This window comes from Coccinella septempunctata, chromosome 8 (assembly GCF_907165205.1).
Source record: "Coccinella septempunctata chromosome 8, icCocSept1.1, whole genome shotgun sequence".
Classification (NCBI taxonomy): Eukaryota; Metazoa; Arthropoda; class Insecta; order Coleoptera; family Coccinellidae; genus Coccinella; species Coccinella septempunctata.
The window spans coordinates 32,975,986-33,002,856 of NC_058196.1; the positions used below are offsets into that span (position 1 = coordinate 32,975,986).

At 42.8% G+C, this 26,871-nt stretch overlaps 3 protein-coding genes across 15 annotated transcripts in view; 2 read left to right on the forward strand and 1 right to left on the reverse strand.

Moving 5' to 3' along the window:
• Nucleotides 1-11,571, forward strand: part of LOC123319493 (histone-lysine N-methyltransferase 2C-like) — a 34,458-nt gene extending 22,887 nt beyond the window's left edge. For 9 of the 10 annotated variants that reach the window (XM_044906496.1, XM_044906497.1, XM_044906502.1 and 6 more), the window contains 10 exons: nucleotides 56-5,884; nucleotides 6,024-6,303; nucleotides 6,368-6,600; nucleotides 6,732-6,916; nucleotides 6,978-7,343; nucleotides 7,406-8,010; nucleotides 8,211-8,526; nucleotides 9,815-9,944; nucleotides 10,000-10,182; nucleotides 10,621-11,571. In XM_044906496.1, the coding sequence (XP_044762431.1) occupies nucleotides 56-5,884; nucleotides 6,024-6,303; nucleotides 6,368-6,600; nucleotides 6,732-6,916; nucleotides 6,978-7,343; nucleotides 7,406-8,010; nucleotides 8,211-8,526; nucleotides 9,815-9,944; nucleotides 10,000-10,182; nucleotides 10,621-10,713 (8,220 nt within the window). In that variant the 3' untranslated portion in view covers nucleotides 10,714-11,571. The remainder of the gene's footprint in view (nucleotides 1-55; nucleotides 5,885-6,023; nucleotides 6,304-6,367; nucleotides 6,601-6,731; nucleotides 6,917-6,977; nucleotides 7,344-7,405; nucleotides 8,011-8,210; nucleotides 8,527-9,814; nucleotides 9,945-9,999; nucleotides 10,183-10,620) is intronic. The other variant, XM_044906498.1, reaches the window with a different exon arrangement.
• A 213-nt stretch (nucleotides 11,572-11,784) lies between these two features.
• Nucleotides 11,785-21,270, reverse strand: LOC123319495 (AT-rich interactive domain-containing protein 5B-like). Of its 3 annotated transcripts, none has more exons than XM_044906506.1 (8): nucleotides 21,066-21,270; nucleotides 19,165-19,419; nucleotides 16,474-16,690; nucleotides 15,988-16,334; nucleotides 14,815-14,998; nucleotides 14,610-14,757; nucleotides 14,376-14,553; nucleotides 11,785-14,321 (listed from the first exon to the last, which is right to left on the reverse strand). In XM_044906506.1, exons 1-8 carry the CDS (start codon nucleotides 21,084-21,086, stop codon nucleotides 12,738-12,740), a joined length of 2,934 nt encoding a protein of 977 aa, XP_044762441.1. In that variant the 5' UTR covers nucleotides 21,087-21,270; the 3' UTR covers nucleotides 11,785-12,737. The 3 variants fall into 3 exon arrangements, with proteins under 3 accessions (XP_044762441.1, XP_044762444.1, XP_044762442.1); XM_044906509.1 differs by lacking the exon at nucleotides 21,066-21,270 and adding an exon at nucleotides 20,477-20,554; XM_044906507.1 differs by lacking the exon at nucleotides 21,066-21,270 and adding an exon at nucleotides 19,817-19,974.
• Nucleotides 21,271-24,735: 3,465 nt separating this feature from the next.
• Nucleotides 24,736-26,680, forward strand: LOC123319269 (ATPase H(+)-transporting accessory protein 2). 2 transcript variants are annotated; one of them, XM_044906140.1, is made up of 5 exons: nucleotides 24,736-24,894; nucleotides 24,949-25,313; nucleotides 25,427-25,555; nucleotides 25,606-25,857; nucleotides 26,231-26,680. In XM_044906140.1, exons 1-5 carry the CDS (start codon nucleotides 24,852-24,854, stop codon nucleotides 26,417-26,419), a joined length of 978 nt encoding a protein of 325 aa, XP_044762075.1. In that variant the 5' UTR covers nucleotides 24,736-24,851; the 3' UTR covers nucleotides 26,420-26,680. The 2 variants fall into 2 exon arrangements, with proteins under 2 accessions (XP_044762075.1, XP_044762076.1); XM_044906141.1 differs by having other exon boundaries at nucleotides 25,430-25,555.
• Nucleotides 26,681-26,871: the final 191 nt, after the last annotated feature.

A 26,871-nucleotide genomic window follows, 5' to 3' on the forward strand; every position in this document is an offset into this window, starting at 1 on the left:
CAATGTCTATATAAAAACTGCCGTATCTCTATTGAATTTTGTATTATCCTCACTGGTCTATATGAAGGAATACCGGAACAAGCAAGCCAAGCAGCATCCAACGTCCCCGCACATGATGGGCCAGCAGGGACAGAGCCCCTTGGGACCGCCGGGCAGTTCGCCGATGCACCACCCGAGCACGTCGCAGTCCCCGATGATGTCGCCCTCGGCGTCCATGTCGCCGTTGACCCAGCACAATTCCCCGTTGCACAGCCCGGCCAACATGCTCAGCCAGTCGCCGGGACCGGCCTCCGTGCCCAACCTGCTGCAGAGCCCGAGCAGCATACCGGGAAGCGGCATGTCGCCCATGAACCCGTCGCCCAGGATCGGCACCCCCCACTCCCAGAGCGACAGCCCGGTCCACTCGCCCTCCCAGATATGCCTGCCGCCGCCCGCCGCGCCCAGGATGACCTCCCCGCAACACCGGAGGGTGGTCACGAGCCCAGTGGCCTATTCCAACGACGCCAGGCCCCAGATGAGGTTCATAAGGGCGCCCATGAACGAACACTCGCCCGTCCTGCAGCAGAGGATCGTCAGGATGGCGTCGCCAGGTTTCCAGCAGAAACCGGGCACTCCGTCGCCGATGAACAGCCCCCCGCCCACGGGGCAGATCAACCTCTCGCACCACCTGCTACAGAAGCAGCTCCACCAGCAGGCCTTGTTGCAACAGCAGATGGGGGACGGGAATCAGAACGAGGCGGCTTTGGCGCAGTTTCAACGCGCCGCCCAGCTGATGAAACAGAGGAATATGCTGAGGCAACAGCAGCAACAGATGGGGCAACAACAACAGTCGCAACTGGGGCAACCGCAACCGCTCACCCCGCAACAGCACCAACTGATGATACAGCAGCAACAACAGTTGGCCAAGCAGCAACAGCAACACATCGCCCAGTTACAAGCGCAGCAAAGACTGTTGAATCAACAACAACAACAGCAGCAACAACAACAGAACATACAACCGCCGAAATCACCGATGCCGCCTAAGAGTCCGATGGTGCAACAACAGATCATGTCGCCCCACTCCATGCCCCCGTCGCCCATGCCTCCAAAAAGCCCCATGATGGCGTACGGGCATCAGCAACAACAACAGCAGCAGCAACAATCGCAGCTCCAACAGCAGTTACAGAACCAACCGCCTCACTCGCCGATGGCCCGAAGTCCGGGCTTCCACCAGGGCATGGGGCAACCGCCCAGCAGCCCCATGCACCACCAGTCGCCCAGTCCGGTGCCCAGGAGCCCGATGATGAGCAACCCGATAATGTCGCCGATGAGCATGCGTAGACCTTCGAGCACGCCCGACATCCCGGAGCGACCGATGAGCGTCGAGCGTCCGATGAGCGTGGAGAACCCGCCCACGCCCAGGACGCCCTCCTACATGATGGACGGTCATAACCAAGGGGGCGGCGGTAACCCCAACAACCCCTGCAACCCCATACCGGCCCCGCCGACCATCAGATACTTCAAGTTGGGCCTCAGGGGCGGTTCGCCGATGTGGAACTTCGCGAGGGGGGCCAAGAGAGTCCCCACGCCCCCTTCGACCAGCGCGGACAAGACGAAGACGGAGGGCGTGTCGCAGGCGTCCAGGGCCGTCAAGAAGGAGTCTCACCTGAGCAAGGTGTCGATCTTGAAGAAGAGGCCGACGGGGAAGCTGCACGCGACCGCCAAGATGGGTTCTTTGGTCAGCAGCGATTATAACGACCTCGACGACAGTTCGAGCACCCCCCCGTCGCCAGTGGCGTCCACCAGTCAGAAAAAAACGTTGGAAGAGGTCAAGGAAGACCATCAGATGGTCGTTATGGAGACCACTCCGGAAGAGATCATCGATTTCGAAGACGACAACAGTACGGTGTTGTCCAACGAGGTTTCGCTGAACTCCGCGGCTCAAAACGACGGGGACGACGTCATGGAAACCCTGTCGCAGAGCGATCTGAACGACGTCATGTCTAGTCCGTTGGATTCTGCTCAGATCTCCGATGAATACCTGTTGTTTCACGGCAACGTGGTAGACCTGGGGGAAGAGCAGTTCTCCGATAAGGAAGGCATGGAGGAGTACGACGAGGAAGACGTCCACATAGTGATCAGGAGTCCGACCACCAGCGACGACGAGTACCTCATGCAGGAGAAGAACAAGAAGTACAACATGCAGACCATATCCTCGCAGATCCTGTCGATCTCTGAGGCTCCCGAATCTCCCGAGGCCGAGGAGGCGACCACGGATCCCTCCTCGGAGCACGAAGAGTCCGAGACGCAGGGTTACGAAGAGGCCGGCAACGCCGCCATGATGGACAAGATGTCGGAGGAGCAGATATCGACCAAGGAGGACTTCGAGGAGTTGATCGACGAGGGTTCGAGGAAGCAGAACCTGCTGAAATCGTCTATAATCAACGTGTCCGATCTGAACGAGTTTCACAAGTACACGTCGCAGGCTTACAGTATACAACACCAGAAGAGCATACAGGTTATACAGAAACCTAGGCCGCAGATGAAACAACAACCGCAGAAATTATCCATAATAACCACTCCAGTGATTCATAACGTGACCAGCGTGGCGTCCGACGGAAAGATCACCACGACCCTGCAGAGTAGGTCAAACGTCCTAACCCTACCGAAACTGACGACAGTTCAACCGGTGATAACCTTCGTGAGCGCAGGTTCGTCCCAGATGAGTTCTATAATACCGGCAGGGTTCTCGGTACCAGTAATCAGCGCAAGCGCGGTGAGACAACTGGCCAACGTGAAGGTCATAGATAAACCCTCGTCGTCCCTCTCGTTAAGCCACGATAAGAGCCTACCCAAGAAGATTTTCGAAGACGACTCCGTCTCCCCGGACAGTAGTTCCAATTACGACGACGACAAGAAAGACTCTTCGGACGAAAAGTCCAAGATGGACTCCCCGCCGGTGGAACAGCCCAGAAGGCCGAGTTTCTCGGAACAACAGTCGAACAAACAAGAAACGAACGTTAAGATATTGACTATAGAGCATAGAAGACCGTCGCCAGCGCCCTCTCCATCAAACCAAGAGCACAGACGGTCCCCTCAACAAGATACACCCAGTGACAACGCTAAAACTGTGGAAAGTTCGGTTTTACGGCCGAAGGCCCCCAGTCCGATCATCTCCAAGGCTTTATCGTCGCCGGTCATCATTCACAACACGCCGGAGTTGAAGATGACCGCTCAGATTATACAGGAATCTCAACCTGGAAGGGCGGGTAGCGACAGCTTCGAGATGAGCTCGTCGGAGGATACGAAATCGGTGGTTATTTCGATACCATCTCCGACTCCCTCCCAAGAACAGATGTTGGATAATCTCACTCTGCAGGCGATGGAGAAGAGACGCAGAGATGGCAAGGGTACCATCCCCAGCGAGTTCGAATCTTTCGAGGACGTCTTGGACATGATCGAGAATTACACGGGGGAACCCCCGACCGTCCTTGAAGACATAAAAGATAAGAAAGATACAGAGATTGAAATAAAACCCGAGACTACCAAACAAGAGGTTAAAAGGGAAGTTAAGACTATCTCGGTCTTGAGCAACGTGGTCAAACAGACCATGCCCCAACTATCTCCATTGTCACAACCGACAGAATTGACTACAAACATGGCGAACGCTTCGCAACAACTAAGAAGCCTACTTTCCTTACATACCAGCAGCGCCACTTCCAGCACTGAAAGCGCGGTTAAGACAGAAGCTCAAAAAATGACGTCTTCGGTTATAATGTCGGCCAGTCCGGTGGTGACCTCCAAGATCATCCAACACATCGGGCAACAACCGACCAGCTCGACCTTGAGCACGGTCATCGTGCCTAACCTAAAAACTTCGATCAGTAACGTCATCAGCAACGCTATCAAAACGTCGAGCATCAACCTACCGAAGGTTTTCAGCGTCGCGCAGACGCAGAACGTCGCGACCAGCGGCGTACAGACGCCCAGGAGCATATCTGGTTTTCACCTGATCCCCGACTATTCGAAATTAGCGCCCGTCTCCGCTATAAGTCAGAACGCTACGTCGACCATGCCGCCCACTTCGTCCATCTACAAAACGTCGGTTATAACCACCAATAGCGCGTCAACTATTGACGTTAAGAAACCAACCTCCCTTTCTCTTAACGCCATGTTGCAATCCCACCCGGCGGCCAGCACTGCAAGTTCTACAGTCGAGACCATAACGGCGGCCAGTCTGTTGGCCACGCCCATCAGTCTGTCCAAGACGAACTTCAACGCATCGCTGGTTCAAGCCCAACCTAACGCTCTGTTGGCACAAGCCGCTGCCAACGCCATGAACAACACGCCCACCAGTCGGATAACGCTGAACCTAACCTCCACGGCCCCTCAGTTGATACCGACCATCAGGACTACCTCCGGTACCAGTTTCTTGCACACGCAATTGACGAAGGTGTTGAAGAAGCCCGACGTGGCCAAGCAGGAACCCATGGATACCGATGAGATCAAGCAAGAGGTGAAGGAAGAGGTTGAGGTTAAACAAGAGGTGGTTATGGTCAGTAGACCGTCTAGTCTTCCGTCGTCCAATAGAAACGAGGAGTCCCAGAACGTCTTATTGAAGAAGCTGTTACAAAACACTGCGTGCGCAAGTAGCCAGTCGTCCCCCATGTGTACATCGCCATCTATAGTATCAACCAGTAACGATTTGACTAAACCAACTCCAACATTATCGTCTCTTTTACCAACCAGGACGGAACCATTGATGACTCCCCCAACCTCCAAACCCTTAACCCAAAAACCGACGTTGATGACTAGAGAGACCTCTTTTGTGTCCAACCCGATGGTGCATCAGATACCGACATCCAGCGTCGTTACGTCCCAACCCTTACACATAGACATCAAGAAATGCCTTCCGCCCAGTAGGACTCCAAGCAGGGATGATCTGTTGTCCCCTCAGACCCCAAGATCGTCGGGAAGTCAAGATTCCAGCCTTCAGACGCCGCCGTTGATCATGAAGAAAGACGGCGGTCAGTTGATACCTCAGAGCCCCGCGTCCTTGAACCACGAGGTTAAAAGGGAGCTCATAGACGAAACTTCTCAACATTCCGAAGTTTCCGATCATAGTCGCTCTGACGTCACTGTCAAAGAAGAGGTAGAACCCATGGACGTGTCGGAGAAGGTGCTGGTGGACCCTAAGGAGGAGTTGAAGAAGCAGAAACGGCGTTTGTACCAGCAGAAGAGGCGGCTGAACCAGTTGCAGAGCAAGGAGAGCTCGGCGCCGCCCAAGAAGAGACCCAGGAAGAGTTCGAAGGTGGAAGAAGACTACGATACTTACCTAGACGGAGTGTTGGCCCAGCTCCGCACCCTGCCGCCGCTCAGCGTCAAAGAACCGGTGTTCCACAAGAACTACGGCGTGGTCCCGATATTCGGGTGCGGCGATTTCAGCAAGCTCGGCACCAAGGAGTTCGACTCGAGGTACGGCGACCTGTGCGGGGTATACGGCAACGCCTACCTACCCGGCTGTCTGGATTACTACGAGACCAAGCCGTTCGGCGAGCTGGACCCGTTGCCGGACGTGGTGAACCCGTCCCCCTACCGCGATTTCTACGAGCAAGAGTTCCCGCCCGTGTTCTTCGAGAGCGAGGAGAGCCTGAGGTACGACCTGTTCTCCAGGGAGGACCAGCCGGAGGCCTTGGAGCCCAGTTCTTCGCCAGAGGACGAGTACAGCGTGCGCAGACCGAAGCCCGATCTGGTGGGGTTGGACCTGAGGTTCAGCGAGGGTAGGAAGAAGAAGAAGAGGACGAGGAGGAGGAAGAGGCGTTGGATAAGGGTGAAGGTGGTCAGAACGAAGACGATTGGGAAGAAACGGACCACCGAGCCTTGGATGGACGAGCCTCCGGAAGCGGTGAGTTTGAGTTTATTTATTATTACGTTTGATATAACTCAGTTCTGGGCCCATAACCTATTGGTGACCCCAATAATTTTCATCGTGAATATAGATTTATAGAATTTCTTTTTATCGATTAATATCCTTAATTCCTTAGGACAAAGAGAACGTGGAACGGGAGCTGGCAGTGGCCAGGTCTAAAACGGGACAAAGCGAGACGCCCCAGAGCGCCCCACCGAAAGACAACGGTAACGTCACTGTAACCCTGACGTTGACCTCTTCGGCTGCGGAGAACATCATGGGTGTGCTGAGGGATCTCGCCAACATCCTCCACATACCGGCGCCCACGACCTACCAGATCGTGGAGAGATCCCCCACTCCGCCCAGCCAGAAGTTGGGAATGTACAGGACTATTGGAAAAGACGGAAAGGAGGGGGGTGAGTTGAGATCGAAATTAAGAATTGATAGTTTCAATCTTATCTTTGTTTTTTTTTTATGTAGCCGCTATCGATATACAAAGTATCCTGAACGGCGCTGCCAAGTTCTGCAAGCATTGCGACGTTGTCATCGATAAGGAGAAGGAGAAGGTGATCAAGAAGAAGGTCTCCGAACTTCCGTTCTTGTATAAGGACTCGGAACTGCTCGGGGATGGCGACGATCTTTATTTCTGTGATACAACATGCTACGTCCAGTTCGCTGTCATGAACAGGTCGCCGTTTATGACGCAAGATAAGGTAAGAAGATATCTGTGACTATGACAGGTCAGCTCTGTGCCTCCTGTCAATAGAATCTCAATTAACATGCTTTAAAAATGATATTCTATGCTTGGACGTATTGCTCAGCTTAATTTCGACGGTTTTTCCAGGCTGCCGCCATCATTGACCACCTGAGCCAGAAGGACAAGGCCAAGAACGATCCTTTCGACCCTAAAAACCTGGTCATAGAGAAGATGACAGTGCAGAAAGACGACAGGTTGATTCCAGCGTTCGGAAAACCGTACGACAGCAGGATGGAAGTGGTTGGTCAACCCTTCAAATGGAGAGGTACAAGGTGAGGATGAAATTACGACGTTTGAGTCGATCACCCGGTATAACTATCGGTTTTCGTACAGGTACAAGACGTTCACCGCCGGCTGCCTGCAGCCAGCCAACCGCTACAAGAAACCCACCGACAAGGAGACGATGGAGCTGCTGTACAAGCTGGGCATAACGCTGGCCCCGCCCAGGGGCGTGGAAGACGCGAGACGCTGCATGTTCTGCCACGGCGCCGGCGACGGCGTCGCCGACGGTCCGGGGCGCCTGCTGAACTACGACGTCGACAAGTGGGTGCATCTGAACTGCGCCCTGTGGTCCGAGGGGGTGTACGAGACGACCAGCGGCGCCCTCATGAACCTCGACAACGCCCTCAGACAGGGCGGGGTCTCGACCTGCGTACACTGCCACAACGCCGGCGCTACGGTCAGGTGTTTCAAGACCAGGTGAGTGAGCTTATTGGTCGATAGAGTCTTGTGAGAATTCGTCGTTTTACCCTTTCCCCCAGGTGCTCCAGCGTCTACCACCTGAACTGCGCCGTCAAGGACAACTGCGTCTTCTACAAGAACAAGACGGTCTACTGCCAGCCGCACGTGCCGAAGAACGAGAAAGACAACGAACTGACCACCCTCTCCGTCTCCCGAAGGGTCTACATAAACCGCGACGAAAACAAACAGGTGGCCGCAGTCATGCACCACACCGACACCGACCATCTCCTGCGGGTGGGCAGCCTGATATTCCTCAACGTGGGGCAGCTCCTCCCGCACCAGCTGCAGAACTTCCACACCCCCAACTACATCTATCCGATCGGCTACAAGATCGTCCGGTTCTACTGGAGCATGCGCCGTCCGAACAAGAGGTGTCGCTACGTGTGCTCCATACACGACGCGCTCGGCAAGCCCGAGTTCAGGGTGGTGGTGCAGGACCCGCCCGACGAGGACGTCGAGTTCAGGGACGGCTCGCCCAGGGCCATCTGGTCGCAGATCGTCGACAGGCTGGCCGCCCTGCGCTCAGACCTGGGCGGCGTCCGGATCTTCTCAAAATTCGTCAACGGGGAGGATCTGTTCGGGCTCTCGGAGCCCACGGTGGTGAGGGTGTTAGAGAGTTTGCCCGGTAAGTACAAGTGTGTTTGATTAATGTCAGATTTTGACGGCTGTCAAGTTTGACAGATGTCAGATTTTGACAGATGTCAGATTTTTGATAGCTGTCAAGTTTGACAGATGTCAGATTTTGACAGATGTCAGATTGTGACAGATGTCAGATTTTGACAGATGTCACCTGGCGGATAGATCGATTCACGGTCGCGTTTTCAGGCATCGAAACCCTGACCGACTACAAGTTCAAGTACGGCAGGAACCCGCTGCTGGAGCTGCCGCTCGCCATCAACCCGTCCGGGGCGGCCAGGTCGGAGCCCAAGCTCAAGGTGCAGCAGCACTGGAAGCGGCACCACACGCAGCGCTCGGCCGGTTCGTCGCTGAGGCCGCTGTTCGGGCCGTCGCCGCCCGGGCCGTCGTCGTTCAGCACCTTCAGCGAGTCGAGCTGCCCGTACAGCAAGCAGTTCGTGCACTCGAAGAGTTCCCAGTACAAGAAGATGAGGCAGGAGTGGAGGAATAACGTTTACTTGGCGAGGTGAGCGGGGGGTGATTGTTGTTGGTTATGTCGGGGGACGGGGGTTTGCGCAGTCTTGGAATAGCGACGTTGTTGGATAAACGGATCTGATAGGTGAAGAGTCTTTTGACGTTTCGTAATTGTGACATATGACATTTATCGAAATGGCGTCGGAGCATAGAGAGAAGTATGAATTATTTCGGGTCTTTTGACGTTTTAGCAGCGTGACATATGACATCTATCAAAAGGCGTCGTGATATAAGAAGTTTAAATCGATATTTGGCGTAGAAAACATGAAAATTTTTAGTTTCGATTGGGAATTATTCGTTTTTATCCAACAAGGTCGCATTCTTAGCTGAAATGGGCGATAAGAAACTGTGGCCAATGGGAAAGAAATTAATCCAATTCTTTATTTCTCCGAAGTGACGATAGTGCCTTGTCTGAACCCTCTACGTCTGAAAATCCCGATCCTAACAGTACTAACGGTCGATCTGTTGTTGGTAGTGGCATCTAGATTAAGTTAACAGAGAAAAATCAAGAAGAACGCTCTTTGATCATTAATCGAGAAATTGAAATGGCGAGAAGGTTTTCGACAGAAAAGAAAATAACAAGCAGAAGGTAACAAGGATGAAAATGTCGAAAAATTAGGTTATGTTCGCATTGGCGTAACATTGTTTCTCAGATTTATACAGGGTGGTTCATCGATCACTCCTTTCTAACTGACGTTAACCTGTATTTGTAAGAAACGTCAGGCGGTCGTTTACTCTGTGATCTTGGATAGCTTGAGAAAATTGACATTTTTGACATTTACCAAATGCAAATGTCAAATATCTCGATTTTCTCCAGATTTGAAACTTATTTTCAATCCTAATACAAAGATTATTTTACACAATAAGCAACAGCGTTAACTTGTTGGAAAATATAAACCATGTATACAAGGTGTTTTCAGAGGAGATAATTTTTTGACAGAAGGTAGAAGTCATCAAAATAATAATTTAGAAATTTTTTTATTGGTGAGTATCAGGGGATGTCTTTTACTTGTATTTGTGTGAATTCGCCATCTTTTGAGTATTGTGTATGTGTTTTTCAGCGAAATTATTCATTTCGATGGGTTCTACCTTCTTTTGAATAAAGGCTTACTTCCGGAAACAGCTTGTACAGACTTTTATTTACCACCCTGTATATGACAATCTTTCGTCGTTTTTAAAGTACTCTTGAAGCCATAACATCTCGTTTTGTAGCGTAACACCAAGTAACACTGAAAATTCGAAAACTTGAAAAAGGTGACATATATTTTTTCCTTCCGCAGGTCTAAAATCCAAGGGTTAGGGCTGTATTCTGCCCGCGACTTGGAAAAACACACCATGGTCATAGAGTATATAGGAGAGATTATAAGAACTGAAGTAGCTGAAACCAGAGAGAAAAGATATGAGGCAAAGGTGAGTCGTGTAAAAAAATTTTTCGAAAAACTTTTTTATAATTTTTTTTTTTCAGAATCGTGGAATTTACATGTTTAGGCTGGACGAAGAACGCGTCGTCGACGCAACCCTAACCGGGGGACTGGCGAGGTACATCAACCACTCTTGCAACCCCAATTGCGTGGCGGAAACCGTTGAAGTTGACAGAGACTTGAAAATTATAATTTTCGCCAAGAGGCGCATCCAGAGAGGAGAGGAGGTAATTTATTTTTTTCAACAGTCAATTCGGCTCATTCGGGATTAAAAAAACAAATTTAATTCACCCGGATTGAAAAGAACAAACACAAAACGAAAACTGTCTAAAAATCACTCAAAACTGTGCCGGTAGAACCATCTGTGACTATCATGTGGTCTTTTTATCTCGTACTTCGAAAAAAATCCGTTGGAATCGAAAAACAATCGAAAGATCCGAAGACGTCACGTCACTGGACATTTTTCATTCGTTGATGCCCAGTCGAATGTTACGCCCATGTCTGTCATCGTGACTTAGCTCGTTTAATTCTATGGTTTGTTCTGATGGGATTTCGGATATTGACCTTTTTCGTAATTTTTGTCGTTTTGTTCATCGCGATGAATATCGGCTTGCTAGGATAGGAGGACTTGAAAATTTTCCAATCGACGTTTGTTTCTCTTTCAGCTGTCTTACGACTATAAATTCGACATAGAGGACGACCAACACAAAATATCCTGTATGTGCGGAGCCCCGAACTGTAGAAAATGGATGAACTGAACGGAAAAACATTCAACTTGTAAAATTTTTATAATGTATAGAAGTATTTTGGTCAGATAGATTTTTACCGGGAAAAAATTCACAATACACTACCGAGACTGTCAGCAGTGCCATTTAGTACTGGACAATACTTAGAGATGAAACACATTCCACTTGTTACGGTCTACATAGTTCAGGACCTGTGCTCGAATATATTTTCTTAAAAAACGATAATTGTTAGGATACTATTCTTGTGATCTGGGTTAGGGACCAAAATTACCCCCACCCTATTTAATTTTATCGAAAATTCTAAATCCTCGTTCAAGTATTATAATTTACCTAGTGTTCCGAGTAAGAATGATAATTAATAATTTAAATGTTATCAAGTTAATTGGTTTGGATCATTCTTGGACCGTTTGATGTAAAGCTTAGTTGTTTTTCTTTGAAAACATGGAATTACCTGCCAGATGATTGCTGTGCAATAAATTAATGATTAGAGAAAGGTGTAATTTGTAAATAGTTCAAATGGATATTTTATTAAGTTTTTTGTTTTTCTTCAGATTTTATACTTTTCTCGGACCCTTGTCTGATTGTTATCTGATGTATTATTGTACATTTTGTTTATATAATTTTGTATCGATATGATCTTATTTCGCAATACTTTATTGATCCAGAGTGATGATAATTTATTTTTTATGTATCAAATGTTGTTGAATGTAATTTTTGTCTGTTTTATGGCAAAATGACAATCACTTGTACAAAAATAATTTCTAATGAATCACTTGCAACCTGATAGTCCTGTTATAGTTAAGTACAAATTAAAATGAAAAATGTTAAGGATATGCATTTGAGTGTAAATAATAAACAATTGTAATACGACGCGATGTTTTCTTACCATTTTCCCTTTTGTTGCATTACAGATGTCTGAAAGAATATTATAAGAAACAATTGGTAGATCCTAATACTACTCTGAATCATTCGTTATCTGACTAATCGTCATAGTTACAATTAGTAACTATTAAAGCTTCGAAAGCTAGCAAAAGCTCCTGACTTCACAGCAGTACTTTGCTCATTCTTCACAAAAAGATGTTCTAATATTATTCATTTATTTATAATGGCAATGATTTAACATAGTGTACTAACATATAATGTTAATAAAAAAGTGATTGGTATATATTTACAATATTATTTACAGAACGTAATGTATTTGACCATGTCAAGAAAATATAGAATTCCTGTACAAGTTACAAATGTTTGGTATATTATAATACAATCACAGATAAAAATTTCATTCTGGCCTAACGTTTTTCAACACGTTATAAAACTCAAACAAGGAGGCAATATGCAGTCAAACAATGATTTATTGGGAATTTCGATCATATTTGAATTTACTGTGAAGCCAACTTTTTCCTTGGGGGGTACCGTAATTGTTTTGTTAGTCGATTCAGAACTTTAAACATTTCCTCAGGTACTCTACGCAGACATTTTGATTGAATATTTCAGATCTACTCAATTCGTCACTGGGACTGAACAAAAAAAAAATTTCGGTTGTTTCCAACGGAATTAAAATATTCAACTTGAGTCGTCTCAAGAGATGGCGCCCACACGTTTCTCAGAAATATCACATTTTATTCCATGATAGACTGTATCCGAATAGAATTAACAAATAATAAAAAACAAAAAATTCAGGTGCTATGATCCCTCGAGAACAGCTTCACATCAAATTTAGCAGAAAGACAAAACGGTGCAAAAATATAAGGTTACTATCCAAAACACGTGTTATAGAAAAAAAATAAAAAGATCTTCTTATAACAGAAAATAAACATTTATCTACAATTATTTTAAACTTTTAGGGGCAGGGGGGATTTTTATTACAAGGAGTTTGTCTTGAACTTGTTTAGAATTTGGATAGTCCCGATTCAACAACGAAATTATCACATCCAAGATAAACCTCTTTGATTTAACTCGTCTAAGATAAAAAGTTTCACTTTTACTCAAAAAGAAAGAAGGAAAACAACACTTCGAAGATACTAAATTGATTCCCATTACTTCTTGTTATTGTTCGGAAATTCTTCATCTGTGGGTAGCCGGAAGGGGAATGAGACCCTCGACTGTTGGGCCATCAGTTCGGTGTACAATTTCAACTGTTCCTGCGACGTGAACTGAAGAAGGGGGGAGGAGGTTTGGGGGTACAAACTTTGTAAAGCGGCCGAATACAACAGGGGATCGATCATGGGGAAGTATGGAGAAACCCCCTTGTTACCCTCGTAAAACTGGGATAAATAGTGGGGGAACTGGACGCCTTGGGGGAAATACTTGGGGTTCGAAGCAGCCTCCGCCACAGTCTTACCCTGAGTATTATTATTATTGGGACGTTTGTTAACCATCTGGTTGGTCTCGGTCTCCTCCCTATGCCTCTTACCCCGGTTGTTGTTGTTGCTCGATGTGGAGGGTTTAACGTGATCCCCATTCTCCTCCCCCTTTCTCACTTTGTTCTCGGTGCTGGTAGGTTTGTTCGGAACTTTATACAAGGAATAATCGTTTTTTCTCAGTCTGGTTGTCTCCGGTTCCCTCGAAACCTGGACTTTTTGCTTGGAGTCCACCAGTGTGATCTCCAGGTTGGACCCCAACTTCCTACCCTCGAAAATCGGTAAATTGGCGGCTTTCACCACTTTCCGGGGGGTGTTAAAGTTGAACGAGGAGGTGGCTGTGGAAGGTACACTAGGAACCCTGGTGTCGAACATGGGTTTCTGCGGACTGGCCACGGTTAAATCCAGGAGGTCCCCACCGGTCGGTTTCATCAGGTTCACAGGAGCTTTGGGCGTATGTACAGTGTAACTATTCACTAGGCAGTCTTTAGGGTTCCCGTAAACAGTTTTTTCGGAGTAGGAGTAAATGGATCTGGACTGGACCACTTTGGGTGGTGTCGTCGAATCAGTCTTCTCCGGATATGGAAAAATGGTGACAGATTTGTTGTTCGTTCCTTGTTGTATCGTCACCTTGCTGATGTTCAACGACTGGGGTATGTTGATGGGTAGACGTTCCACCGGTGAAGGAGTCTCTTTCTTCGGGGTGAACAAATCTTTCGTATCGTCTTTAGGAACAAGGGAACAAACTGGAGTAACCTCCAAACCGCCCTCTTTCAATATATCCAACTTTTCCTTTCTTAATTCATCGATGAAAGTTGTGTTCAACGAATTCTTCTCCGTCAACTCCTGTTTTATATTCTCGAGACTGGGTACCTTCTGATCGTTTTCATCCGAAGGATTGCAGGGTACGTTGAGCACCAGCAACCCTTTTTTACCATCCTCGATTTCGCCCTCCTGGTTTTCAACGAAAGGCGAAACTTCCCTTTTTATTATTGATACAGTTGGAGGTTTTTCTTCGGTAGCTTCTTCAATTTTAACCGACGCTTCGTTTTCGTCCCTTTTATCCTCCTCTTTGGTCACTCTAGTCACCTCGATGGCGGATCCGTTCTCGACCTTGATGTTCTCCAGACCGTCCTTATCGGTCGTTATCTCCTCCATTTTGACAACTTTGGCGAATTTGTCCTTCTGTCGTTCCGGCTTGACCCTCACGCTCCTCAGCGACGAAACTTTGGGTTCCTGTTTGACGTTTCCGTTGGTTTCCTGAAATTCGACGGAGTTAATGAGGGACCAATAGGTTATGGGCCCGGGTCTCACCTTTGAATCTTGCGGGCTTGGCGGTTTCGGCGGTTTTTCTACGGAGGCTGAAGGTGGGGAATCTGTTTCAGATCTTGTGGCGTTATTGGCGGATTTAGACTTCAGTCTTCGTCTTTCGGACACGGGTAGAGGTTTGTATTCTTCGCCCCTGACGTGACGTTCGTACGGTAACAAGAACCTGGAAATTGCGATAAGATTATCGATATTTTTTTGGGTTCAAACTGGCATACGTACCTTTCGTAGTGTCTTTTGACGACAGTAGCTGTTCCGGAATTCTGCTGACCGCTCATGTCGTCAGAAACGTTCTTCCATTGGCGATTGGATGTTACCAGGTCGTACCCGCCCATTTTTTGTACTTTAGTGTAAAAATCGTGGAGATCAACTGAAAAATTTCATAAGGGTCACAAATTTGGTTCAAGCTATCGTTTTTTCAACTCACTTTCTTTCGATCCCAAACAGGGCGTTCTACCGAGCGGTGTCCTCTTCAGCTTCATGAAGGAAGTGAGTTTTTTCAGGAACTCTTTCGTGTCGCTGTTATCCGAGGATCTTGTACTTCTTCTAGGCGCGGAACTCTCCAAGCAAAAACCGTTTTTGGCGTTGCTCGGACACGTAGACGCTTTCGACTGGAAGAAAAACATGCGTGTTAATTCTGACCCCCCTATATATGTTGGTAATATCCGAGGACTGAATGTGAAAAGAAGAGAATAGTAGAGAATCTGTGCTCTATTTCAACTATTGCTCTATGAGTCGAATCGGTATCGCCCACCCCTGTCCGCGATCGGATCTAACCTCAACTGTCAATTTGACGTTGATTTGTTTACATTTGCGTTTGGTAAACGTCAAAAATCTCAGCTTTCTGAGGCTTTTTCTGGGCTTTTCCGATCTGGCTCCTTGATTTAGAGTGTTACCTTCACAAGTCTAGAATATTTCAAGAAATAATAGGTTTTATTTAGATTTTACCAGGTTTAAAATTGTCTCGAAGTTATGGATGTAGTTACCATTGATATTTGGATTGTTGAAAGCGTACTAAAAAGGGAATTCTTCAACATTATCAGCGTAAAACTAAACAGAAATCGCGAATTTTATGTTATATCCAATAATCGCTCTGTGTTCTCCTATCTTTAATACCGCAGTAAAGAAATGGCATAATGAGCATAGTGATAAGACCAAGTGATATCGGGGTTTTCACGCAGGCTAATTGAACAGTGTATGTCCAATTGAACGATTTTAATGTTTTCAATAAATGACCACACTTGACCGGAAAATGCGCCGCTCTACACCTACGTGAGTTGACTCAACGTCGTCGGTCCAAATTAATAGTAAAGACGTCGATTAGCGAGGGAATTATCTTATTTGCATACGTACAGGGAGGCCCCATTCCAGTTGGTTCTTCGGAAAACGCGAGAAACTCGATATTTCATGATTTTCTCACGTCAAAATTTTTGTATTTTTATTCTATATCCTATTTTGACGTTATTTTGACGTTTGACAGCAGTGTGTGCCTCTCAACTGTCCTGTCAAAGTCAGAAACGTCCAATTGACACATGTCAAAATGACGTCAAACTAAAAATGAATAACGAAATTTCAAAAAAATTCGGGATCGAAAGCTTACCTTGGCGGTGAAGGTCGTGATCACAGAGCACTCCGACTCGTTGCTCTCGGATCCGGGGGAGACGCTCCTCTTTTTCCGCTTGCCCCTGGGGCGGCCCTTCAGCTTGGGCGCGAGGTGGTTGCACAGCAACTCGTGACCCTCCAGGTCCGGGTACTCGAACGTGTCCCTGCAAAACATCACCCTGGTGTTTTTGCCGCAACAAGAGAAGCCCCCGAGAGCCTTGACTATCGTGTGCTTGAGGTACTCGTCCTCCACACCCTCCAGTCGTCTCATCATAGCCCTGTAGCGGCAGTACTTGGGGTAGCTGAGGATCACCACGGAGGGGCCAAAGTCCCCCTCTTCGTTTTCTGAAAAAGGTCCAGATATTTCAAACATCCGGCATCGTTGCATTTCGTATAGGTTTATTTTGACCAGCTCTTCTTTCTTGTGAAAAAAAGATTCAAAAAACGGCGTCTACATGTTCCAATAGTTTCCTGCTCTACTTACCTAAGACGAGTTTTTCTTTATCTACATCTGTGAAGTCAAGGGAGCTCTCTGAAAGAGATACAGGGCCCACTTCCTCGTTTTCTCCGTCAGGTGGTTCTTTCACTTGTTTGCCGCATCTTCCTAACCTCCCCCACGTCCATTCAGCGTCCACCGTTATCCACGTGACCAAATCTTCCACTCTGAGCACCACCTTCTCTGCTATGGCCAGTACTTCATCCTGAAACACAGAATAAACACCGATTATACACTGATTTCGTATGCACCGAGGGAAAACGGAGAAAAATCAGTCGATATAGAGAAAATGCTCCATTTGTCCAAACCGCTGCGTCTCGTCGGTCGAGAAGGGGAAAGGTAACAATTCAAACCCTAGAGCAAGACCGGAAAATCCTGAGATCTTTGGCATTTACCAAACGCAAAAGTCAAACTGTCAGTTTGACAGAAGTTAGGTTAGCAGCGATCACAGACAAGCGTAGGTAAGTAAGTACGTACGTGTTGTTACAGCTTTAGAAATTGACAGTGTGAAAATGATTTTGTTATGAAATAGGAGAGTCTACTTCGATTTATCATTTCCAATACTGATCGACCTTTAGAATTGGACGTATGGAAAACAAACTGCGAAAATTTAACGCAGGGGACCGATAAGACCTCGAAATTATACTGGGTGATGAACAAAGCAATCTGTAAGGTCCGATTAAAATGCCCGATGCTCATAAAACGGTAAAACCACATAAAAGTGGAATATTAAAGGGAAAATAGAGTTTGAGCATTTTTATCAATCAAATTTTTTTTATTCCATTCAACCCTTGATCGATCATGAATTTTTTAAACCCAGAATTTTTGGCCAATATTTAAATCGATAAAGGGCTCAATTCATCTTTTAAAAATTAAAGTTTCGTTGTATGTTGTTATTGTGAAGTTCTATAGAGACCAAAACAAATGAGTGTACGAGGTCAAGACTATTAGGTGAGCCAGTCAGAAAGTTTGTACTGATTGTGAATCCATTTACTGAACGAAAACAAAAGGAGCAGGACGTAGAGATTATTTCAAAGTACCTAACTCATCATTATTGCATTAAACTTTATATGATTTATTATTTTTTTATATTCTCTCATGGTCTATCTTCACAGTCTCGTATTCAACATTTTGAATGAAAAGTAAATCATCGATATGACAAATTTCAAATGCTAAAAAAATTCATAGATGCCACATTGTCGTATAACATTATATCTTAAGCAGTGGTGAAGAAAATAATTGTGAGAACCCCCTAGGGGGTAATACAAATTCAATCAGCCCTTCAAAGACCAAAATTCTTCGGAACGTACACAATACGGTCATATTTTCGGAACTTTCTAGTTCCTTTGTTGTAAAAATCCGACCAACCCCAAAACTTATGACAAGCAACAGGTCAGGATTCACGATCCGGTCAGTATAGAGAATTTTTCGAATGAACGTCAAAAATTCGCGCCTCGAACCCAGTACGGACCTGTTCCCCCACCTTTGAATGTGGAAGAAGTACCTACAGCTTCATAAAATCTTAATGTGAATTCCTTTGAATGTTCGACAGATGACTGATAACATTGGGAATATGAATTAATTTTCAAAACTGGAAAAGTGTGAACTAGACATTTTTTATCGTGGATCCTTGACCAAGCCCGATTATTCCGATTCACACTGCCATAATACTTTACTCCTGAAGCATAATAATTGAATTCGTCAAAAATAAAACGATTGTAACACTGAAAATAATTCAACAAGTGGAGATTTGAAGGTCGAGCTGAGCGTATAGAGAATTAGATATAAACAATTTTCGATACAAATAAAATGTTGAAGGAATTATCAGCTTATTTCGATTTCCTCTTAGATAATTCGGAGCATTTTGAAAATCCTAAATGCAGGAATCGATTAAATTATCAATGCAGCTAGCTGGATGTTCCAAATTAACCGAAAGCAACTATGGTATGTACATCTGTGTTCCGCATAACATACGAAAATGATTTGTCTATGGTATGTGCTTAATAGCAAGCACAGAAATGTTAGTCATAGAGTTAATAATAAAATCTAATAAAGTAGCGTACCGAATGGAATTCAATTCGTTCAAAGTTTGAAATCCTCGTTGGAACCGATATATGGATCGATCTCCAGGTAAGCTCACGAAATATAATGTTCCAAGATTGTGTTCGATTCGAATTTGCAGCAGAAAACTCTTTTCAAAATTCATCCATACAATATCCTCACTCGCCATTATCAAAATGAGAATTGTACAATATTATAACGCTGTTAATGCTTTTCGCAGGTCAAAAAACCTTCTTTATTATCTTCCTGAACTTTTCTTTTGAAATTCGAATAATAAGATCTGCAGGTTATCATTAGCGTGGAAGGTAATCGCAAAATTGATTCTTAGCTTTGTTCTGAAATTCCATAGAATACTAATTGGCTCTTTGAAATCCCTGATTTTACTCATAAATTCGAATTCTTTACAGATCTTGAAGCTGATAATACAATAATATAAAAAATACATGAACCGAAGCTATTTGTAATCCTCGAATCAAAATAGATTTGAATCCCACCGAGAAATCAAAACGTCGAAGCACCTCCAACGCCATCTTTCATGATGTTTCATCAGGAATAGAACTCTATGCAGATTATTTTTCAACGGAATATAAAAAGGTAATAAATTTTCATGTATCTCACCTCTCCGTGGTCCATTCGACCCTCTGGTGTATTTTCGGGCAAAAAATACAGTCTCAGGCTGGCCAAAACTTGTTCACTGTTCTTATCAATCCATAACAACTGCAATTCCCCTATGCACAATAAGTCAGAGTCGATCCACAGTTTCACAAAAAAAAATTCACCCAAAGTCACTATTCTATTTACACCGTTCTTTTTATATTTGAAAGCTTTGTAGAAGGTATACGGCCCATGCTGTCCGCATGAAGCGCCTATAAACTGAAACAAAATTTCGAAAAATCAGTGAAAAACGTTGAATAATGAGATATGGATGTGTGTGTGGTTAAAAATACGTCGCATTTCAACCATTCGATGCTGGAGATGTATGCAAAACAAGCAATAATACGATCATCTACCATAAATACATGAAAATAATCGAGATATCCTATTTTTACGTTAGTTCTGACTAATTTTACGAGGTCGACCAGAAAAATCGTGATTTTATTAATTTCAACTACCAAAATGCAAGATGAATCACGTAAAAATTAATAACGAACTCACATAAATAGCTTATCAAACTTTCAATGCTTCTTATCGAAAATTCCACGATAAAGTTTGAATGGAATTAAAAATTTTAACAATATTCCTTGGATAGTTCAAATTGGTTTCAATTTACCTTAACCTTCTTCTCCATTTTAAAACGAATATCCCGAACACTCCTACACGAAATTAATAGCGAACCAAAGCATCGAAGTAATTAAATGTGATCTACAATAAAGAATAGACATACAAACATTTCATTTCCCGAGTATCGAGTCTTTCTGATTCTGAAGCAACGTGAACATGGCTGAATAAACAAATTTGTAGGGGGGATTCAAATACCAGATTATTATACATACAACTACAATTCGTATACTTACACACTATTTCAACTTGAATCGATTAAATACGAATCTTATAATAGCGAAACAAAGGTACCATAATACCAATTCGATAAACTTAGATCTTTTCCGTATTTTTCAATTCGTAATAAAAGAATTTTATGGTCCTGTTTTCTTTCCATCGGTTAAATTATTCTTAAAATGTATTTATTTTTAACTGGCTCCACGATATGAGTAATGAATGTAAGCATGCTAATTATCAAGGAAACATCGATTTATCAAGTTGTTTCAATTCGTCGAGAAGGAAAAATACGATCTTAAACACGATGGAATTCATTTCAAATCCGAATCTATTCAAAGGTTACTTCCTAAAATAACGTAATTGTGTAATAATTTAAAATAATCAATTATATATTTATTGCATCTAATTAACATACGTGGAGCAATGGGATTACCTTATTTCCGTCCATTATCCTATTTGAAGAACAAATTCAATCGAAGAGTTCAATTCTCAACTGTGAATTCAAAAGGGAGTTCATGTTTGAAGATACATGTTCTCCATATAAAGAAATAGGTACCATTTCTACATCTATCTCATTCTACTTATTGATAAATTCACGTTCATGCAAACTGTGCATTAGAAAAGCTAATAAATTTAATGCCTGAAGAGGGGAATGAATTCCTATCGAGAATTAACAGATATAAATAGTTAAAAATGGTTAAAAAATGAATTCTATGATTGAATATATAATTAAATATGAGGATTCTATAGATCTTAATTTCGATGGTTTGATTTATTCATTATTACAATTATCATCGAAAGAAGAGAGAGGGATGAACATAGATGAACCCATATTTTCGCAAATATGAATGGGCGCAACGATTACATTAATTTGTCTCCAATGAATTAAATTAATCCGAACAATAATAAAGAAAGGTATTATAAGAATTCGATCAGTGACCATATTAAACGCCAGAAAACGTTTTCGTAACTGCTGGAAATCGGTTGTAGAGGTACGATATTAATCTCGAATTGTTTCTTACCTGAACCACATTATTATCCATTTTTATTTACAATTCATCACAGAAAACTTCACAAGAAAAACACGCTGACACCATCATAGTCTACTTTGTATTTACTCTAATTATGTGACGTCACGATACAGACCTACAGTCGGTAGACATCGGAAGTGTTCGTTGATACTGGCGCACACACAGGGAGTAGGGAGGAGGTGTCTTTCCCTTTCCTTCTCATTTCTCAATTCCTTCTGACAGAGGATTAGGAAAATATTGTAATGATTGAGTAGGTAAATGGTGAAGTAACCCCTCTTTTAAGTTGGGCGCTCAATTAGTCCATATTGAATCAAAGAATATACTGACTGAGTTTCTATGAAAACAATGGCCTTAGCTTAGCATTTACATTCTTCGCACAAACAAACTAAAAAATGGTTTTGACTCGATGCTTTGTTATAAAATGAAGTTCGTTCTTGCTCATTTAAAAACACGTTCTGAAAATATTGATAAAAATATCCAAAATATGGTTTTTAACTCGAATTTTGTATTTTTTTTTCAATTTTTATCGATATGGGAAAATATCTGAGTTTCTGCTAACGGAAATAATGTATGGTCAATCAAAGGTGCTCTGGAACGTTTTTTGTGATGTTCTTCAATCTGTTACCCACGAAGTTTCTCAGTTTTCATTAATTCGTATCAAAATCACATCAGGTCTATTGAAGAATTCATTTGAGCTATCATTTCGACGTTCTAGATACGGAAAATTTTCTTAATTATATGCATAAAGCTGAATTGTTTCAGAGCGTATTTCGAAAATTCACAAATGCACAGAGATGCGGCATTCTGTGTTGTAACTCCGATCCCGTTATTAGGAATGTAGAAAATCGAAGAGGTATTAAATAGGGTAACGAAATAATGAAAGTTAGGCAACCACTGTTTCATCAACCGAGCAATGCGGGTAGCCTGTCATGTGTCATTGGGTCACACATGGCGCGCTACTTGTTTTAAGATAATCCGTACAGTGAGTCTTTGCAAGAGTTAGATTGAAACAACTAAAGAACTCCCATCAAACAAGTGTTTATGTCCAAGCTCCATCCCTGAGACGGATTTTTATTCAAAGAAAAAAACTTGAGCCGTCCCTGTGCATCCTTTCGTACCTCTATGGTTCCTTATTTCGTACACAACGCCCAGAGACAAGACTTTCCCTTTCTCTATGACACGCCGTTTTCTGTGACTCGGCACAGAGTAATGTGATGACACAAATTTGAGCGAGTATTGTAATTCGTTATCACGAAAATATGGAAACAAAGTATATTAAATCCTGATTATTTCCTGAAGAAGACGTATTCGATATATCAGTACGCCTTTCGGAGTAGATTTTCCACATTATACTTGCCCTCTTCGAAAACTTTCGACAAAGGTAGGATTTCAAATCGAAAACATAGCAACCTGTTACGAAGCCCGTGCATGCGCGAAAATTCATTTTTCGCTATTGCGTTTCCAAAGGCGATTAGAAAATTCGAAAAGTTCTGACCAACGCCATTTTATAGCGTCCGCCGAAACGAGTTGTGAATTTTGAGGTTTTTCCAGAACAATTTACCCGTTGAAGTAAGTTATTTTGTAAATTTCGTATTGTTGTTGAGTTGATGGTAGAAAACGTTGATCATTTCTTTTTCGGGATGAGCGATTGAACGATAACGTAGGTTATCAATAGAAAATCTGTTTCGTAAAGTGTATTAACTTCAATTTTTCATCACTGGGAGAATTTTGGATACCAAGGTGACGTGGGAATGGAAGAAAATAAATGATGAGAGCAGTCTTGTCCCTGTTTCTAACTGCAGCCGTCGATGGATGTAGAGCGAAAATGCAAGATAAATTTGCCAAGTAAGTGAATCCAGATTTATTTCTTCTGATATAGTCAATGAGCTTTGAAGGGAAGGCTCTATATAACGAGCGTTCGAAAGAAATCGTCGTCAGAGGTTTAGATAGGTTATGGATTTTGAAAATTTGAAGTTATGTCAGTGGAATTAGCGTGTAGCGTAATATTCGATATGTTCGAAGTTTTTCATCGAATAATACTAGCGGATTCTTGGGGGCATTGCAAACGCTAAATTGATTTTCGTTCATTTTATCGAAACCGATGTAAAATCACAGAATTGTATAGTAAAGGCAAGACGCTCAAGCACAGAATATCAATTTGGAGAAATACGTTGTTTACTTATTGACTACTAATATTTTCGAACGCACACGTTATAATAACAAATTATAACGTGAATAAATACATTCTATTCATTGAAATTTCTTAAAAAAAAATAACTTTTCGGCAAATTATTGCTTTTCAAACTTCCGAAATCAGTGGTTCATTTTTTCGTTCTGTGATGCACAGAGAAATGTAATAGCACAGATTGAGCGAGTGTTTTGAATAGTCCACTTCGTAATTGTGAAAATGTAGTGGTAAAGTGTACAAAATTAATTCGTGATTGATCCTGAATACTTTTTCGAGAAATCAATAGACCCTTCTGAGTGAATTTGTGAACAAATTGCCGAATTATTTTCGAAGTATGTCGAAAACGGAAAAAGTCCGAATCAAAACGTAGCTGCTACGATGTCAGTTTATGCGCGGAGGTCAATTTTTCGTTTCTGCGATTCCAAAGGCGACTGGAAAATTCGAAAAGTTTTATGATCAGCGCCATTGTGTTATAATTTTGGCGTCGGTGAAGATGGGTCGTGCAAAGTTTTATATTTTGAGGAATTATCAGAAAAATTTACCCCTTCAAGTAAGTGATTTTGGATATAATGTTGATCGCTTCATGAATTCGAAGATATCTTTTATTGAATGTCTGGTAGGAAATTTTGACGACCTTACTTCGATTTCAGGAAGAATGATTCAACCATAACTTTGATATTAATTGAAAATATGAAGGGTAAAGTGTGTGAATTTAAATTTTTCATTACAGGAGGAATTCTGGAAACCAAGGTGACGTTGATGTCGAAGAAAAGAAATGATGGATGAGTCTTAGGGTCACAGTCTTGCCCTTCTTGGGGCTGGGCTGCTAAGGGATCTCTCTGAAATCATTTCCAACTTTAGCCATCGATGGACAAAGGGAAAAAGCAATATTTTTTGTCAATGTGAGTGAATTGACATTTTTTTCAATTTTTGTATCGAATTAACGATCTATTAGAAAATTCGTTTTCAAGTAGGTTAGGGAATTTTGAAAATTGACGTGCTTAACTTGTACCACCGTTCCCAGATTGATGATACGTTAACTTTTTAGTGCACTAGCCTTACTTTCGATATAACCGATTTTTTTTTTCATTAAATTAAATTAATTAGTAAATTCTCGAACAATCGGAAACCACAGAATATTATTAGGCATAAACGACAACCACAGATCACAGTGTAGTATTTGTAATCTATGATCGGAAAGAACTTCTGTGCTCTTCAGCGAATCTGATCATAGATTACAGAGATTCTTTGGGATCTATGGTTCGGAAGTTTATTAGTGTTCTGTGGTTCGGATACTAACCTAACCTAACCCCATTTACGATTAATAAAATTTATATTATTGGTTCTTGCAATATCGATTACGTGTAGTATCTTTTCCGTCGATGATATAATTCTCCAGTGTGAAAAATGTGTTACATCAGGTGAATTTTGAGTGCTCTGTGATCCATAATTTTGTCTTTGATCTATGCGCGAGTGATAATCTGTGATCCTTGACACAGATTACGGATCTGTGATCAGTGGTCATATGATATTGATGGATTAGAATAAATGAAAATTCTGAGTACATTTTCCAACTCCTAAAACGCAAAATGTTGATACATTCGGTATTCGTAGCTGCACTCTTAATTGGAGGTAAGTTTGTGTTATCCTCAGAGACCTACCCTATCTACGAAATATCTTTTTCAGCCCATTCAGATGGAGAATTTTCTATCTTGAATTATCCAAAAAGCGTATCGTTCAAAGGACACGACCATCTGAAGGAAAGTAACTTGAAAGAAGTGTACTTTGCCACATTGGGTTTCTCAAATTCCCAGTTTTCCAACTGGAAAGGCTTGTACATCAACGATCCTTTCAATTTAGCCGAAGGTATTGCTACTGTTGTTGTAGAGGGTATGCCCTCAATCGATCAACCTAAAGGACATCATTTCCCCTTGAAAACTGATACTGAGGATGATTCAATTTTTTCTACTCTCAAAGATGGTATCAACTTGAGGTATCCCGACACTGCGACCCAGATTGTTCATGTTGATCTGGCTAATAATCTTGAGGATGTAAGTGGAAATCTTGAATTTACCTATAATGATTGATATAATCATTTATGAGTCTATTTATGTTATAATAGATCACATGATTGACTGAGTAATTCAGTTAAATTTCATTACAGCAGTCGGACAACAATTTATTCAAGGATATTAAAATTGAGAAACCAAATAAAAATACGTATTTGAAGAACGAAGCGGAAAATAGGGAGTTTTTGAAGGATATCGATCTCTTGAACGCTATCGCTGAAAAGGTAGGTGGACTTTTTCCGTTTTGATTCTCGATCTAACTTTTTCGTTTTAGGTTCACAGCAACATCAAGTCTGATGGAATCCCAGATCTCTTTTGGTTTAAATTATCTAGTCTGCATCCGGTTGTCGATTTATACGGGGAAAATTCTACGGAAGTGAAAGAAGCTAAACATTTGTTGAATGAAGCTGTTTTGAGACTTAACGAAGCATTTAGGAAAGCTTATAATGGAGCAGTATTATTCTCTGTGATCACCAGCGATGCGAGCCATACTAGGAAGACGAGAAGTATTCTTGCTACTGGTAAAGTGAGTAATAATAATTTTACTGTATATTTTGAATTAGCTGGTGTCGATGGTGTTTCTAGTAATAAAATTGACATCTATACTTCTTTGTATCTATTTTCGTTTACTTTGAGGACGTTTTAGCGCATCACAAACTAGAATCTTTGCTTGAAAACTTAAGCTTCTTCCGAACTTACCTGCTCTCTAAACCTACCATATTCAACCTCAATGGATATTTCCAACTGATTTCAAACTCTATCCCTTCCTGCTTCCAAGAAAACCTTGAAAAAATTGCGAATTCCCGCTCCTGCTTCTTCGATATCATCCAGACCAATCTCGAGGCATTTTCGTTCTTCCCAAATATCGACCGTCTATTCATTGTGGGAATTTATTTCAGGATCGTCAACTTAACCTCGCCTCAGAGTACTCGGAGGACTTTCCTGTGATTTTCAACATAGTCTTGTGGCTCTGCGTCGTTCTAGGGTTTTCCCTGCTCGCTATCTCTCTTGTTATTGGTAACATGGATCCAGGAAGGGATTCCATTATTTATCGTATGACAAATCCGAGAATGAAAAAAGATAATTGAAGTATTAAAATTGGTTTTCTCAAAGTTAATATCGACAAATAGTCTGTCGATTCAATTATTAATTTTGTGAATTTTTTTTAAACATTCACGAAAACGAGAAATTTCGGAATTTGTAAGGTGCGATTTCGAAAAAAATGTGTATAGTAGTTAATTATATTTGCGTTAATTTTACCATTCCAATGTTGTTTAATTTGTTGAGTGTATAGTGAAAAGTGTATGTGTGGATGTACTAAGCTGCAAATACATATTTAAAGATTTAAATCGATTTGTAATTTTGCGAACCTAACCTGAGGATGACTCGTAATTGAATCGAAACGTCGGTTTTTATCCGTTTTTGGTCCTTATTTTGACCATTTCGAACGGTATATACAAATACAGGGCGTCCTTGAATAAACGCAAGAATTTTGGTCGCAGATTCTCTAGCCAGAAAAAGAAGACCCTAATTTTGATTT

Bases quoted from the DNA above. Each gene is read 5' to 3' on its own strand.
- LOC123319269 (XM_044906140.1), top strand. From the start codon at position 24,852: ATGTTGATACATTCGGTATTCGTAGCTGCACTCTTAATTGGAG. The intron at 24,895-24,948 runs GTAAGTTTGTGT...TATCTTTTTCAG, and splicing joins AGCTGCACTCTTAATTGGAG to CCCATTCAGATGGAGAATTT. The intron at 25,314-25,426 runs GTAAGTGGAAAT...ATTTCATTACAG, and splicing joins TGGCTAATAATCTTGAGGAT to CAGTCGGACAACAATTTATT.
- LOC123319495 (XM_044906506.1), bottom strand. From the start codon at position 21,086: ATGGATAATAATGTGGTTCAG. The intron at 14,999-15,987 runs GTAAGCTTTCGA...TTTTTCTTCCAG, and splicing joins TCACGACCTTCACCGCCAAG to TCGAAAGCGTCTACGTGTCC. The intron at 14,758-14,814 runs GTGAGTTGAAAA...GAAATTTTTCAG, and splicing joins CTGTTTGGGATCGAAAGAAA to TTGATCTCCACGATTTTTAC.